The sequence below is a fragment of the Opisthorchis viverrini genome (assembly GCF_000715545.1).
Source record: "Opisthorchis viverrini unplaced genomic scaffold opera_v5_796, whole genome shotgun sequence".
Lineage (NCBI taxonomy): Eukaryota > Metazoa > Platyhelminthes > Trematoda > Opisthorchiida > Opisthorchiidae > Opisthorchis > Opisthorchis viverrini.
Window position 1 is genome coordinate 33,688 of NW_008752459.1, and position 1,741 is coordinate 35,428.

Consider the following 1,741-nt stretch of genomic DNA (forward strand, 5'->3'; position numbering starts at 1 on the left):
TGTTTATCCTTGTGATCTGCACCCAGTTGGATCTACGGTTATGCACGTGCGGCCCACCTGGTTACAACATAAATACTGGCTGTTTCAGATATTTTGTATGCGTGTCGCGGTATAACAACGAGTAGAACACCAGTAAGTACATAGGCTCTAGGGAAGCGCGTGGTAAATCTGTTTGTTTTAGCCGCAACACAGTCCTCATACGTTTGCTGAAAACCCACCAACAGCTACGCCGGCTTTGTCTAAGTAAATTTGTTTCTCAAGACTTTGTATGGCGTTCGATGTCACACAATTAAGTCAACCACAAACGTCATAAAACCACCCATTTACACTTTAAGAAGATGTACAGCTTCTGAGATATTTCAAATTTAGGTTGACCTACTGCATACACATGTATTTTTGATTTTTAAATACAGAAATCCAAACCAATGTCTCGCTGGAGCGAAGCCAATAGGTTGCCAGCTACTACGCGAAATCCGTTTGAAGACTCCGTTCGATCTTCACTACTGTCTGAAGCGCATGGGGTCCTAACGAAGTAAGTGTGGTTTGTCCTAGAAAATGCCAAATATTACTCATATGCACACAATGTTGGAAGCAAATTTGCTCAAATGCTCGGTCATTGAACAAGTTGATCAAGACGGCACATCATATCCTGGTGTGGCTAAACTTTGTAACGCAGACCTATTAGATCCCTGATGGACAGTTTTTTCCCACTATCGCCATACATGTGTAAGGCAAAGTGCAATTCACACGAGACGCAGAGTATAAATTTCAGGCATATGAAGCTTCCAGCAAACCCGAAAATGATGCGTCGTTGTTCGCTTCTTATTGCGTTCTTGTTCTACATCGACCATGTTGCATGTTTGGAAGCCGTCGGTGTCCACAATTGGTCATCCAAATTTAACAACAATCCGTCAAAGAACTGGGTTGTCCTTGTGGCTGGTATCAATACCTGGAGAAATTATCGACATCAAGTAGGTGTCCGTTGACTTTCACTGTTCTGAAACTAAAAGTTCCACCCAAATCCCGCAAGCGTTGGTTTCCAAGTTGGAAATTTGAACTAAAGCTACCCCAGCGAGCTGTGTCCCAACTAGTCTTCTCCATGGCTGTGACATTCCACTCTAGAAGGCGGTTCATAGAAGGCACGACTAAGGGACACGCTAATGGACACGCGTTACGTAGCTGTGATGAACATGACTGATGCTCTATTCATTGCTCNCAAAGGGAACCGTACGGAAACCGAATATTGAGAAGCTTGGCCCTCCCACTGTCGACACCAGGCGCGATTGTTCGCAGCTTGAATGTATTTTCCCTGATTGTTCGAGCTCCAACGCAATATTGACCCCATACAGTTTAGTTGTCCTAATACGCGCTAACTGACGATTGTCTTTAATCACAATTTCGGTTGTATCTGGTTTTCCGCTAAGAAGTCTCCTTAAAATAGTTTTCCGGTTGAAGAAAGTTCACGGAATATCATCTGCAATCACCGACGAGGATGTATAGTAAATCGACCTGAAATGTTGCAGTGTGTAGTTAGGACTGGGTGATTTTCTATTTGGTTGCGCACACAATAGTGCTGGATCCATTTTGCTCATGAGTTGCTGCCCACACGGGTTCGACCAACCTTCGATAAACTTCACTGCCGGCGAGGGTGATTCATGCACCGTGTATGGAGTATAACCACCAACATTCATGTCACTTTGCTTGCACATAAGTCCTATATCCTCGCAATTTTTACCCGTTC

The 1,741-nt window shown here is 44.0% G+C and overlaps 1 protein-coding gene across 1 annotated transcript in view; it reads left to right on the top strand.

Annotated features, from left to right (window-relative positions):
* The window catches only part of T265_15725 (hypothetical protein), a gene marked incomplete at both ends in the record, with an annotated part of 29,318 nt that extends 28,788 nt beyond the window's left edge, over positions 1-530 (top strand). The window contains one exon of the mRNA XM_009179020.1: positions 414-530. Within this exon, the coding sequence (XP_009177284.1) occupies positions 414-530 (117 nt within the window). The remainder of the gene's footprint in view (positions 1-413) is intronic.
* Between the last annotated feature and the right edge of the window lie 1,211 nt (positions 531-1,741).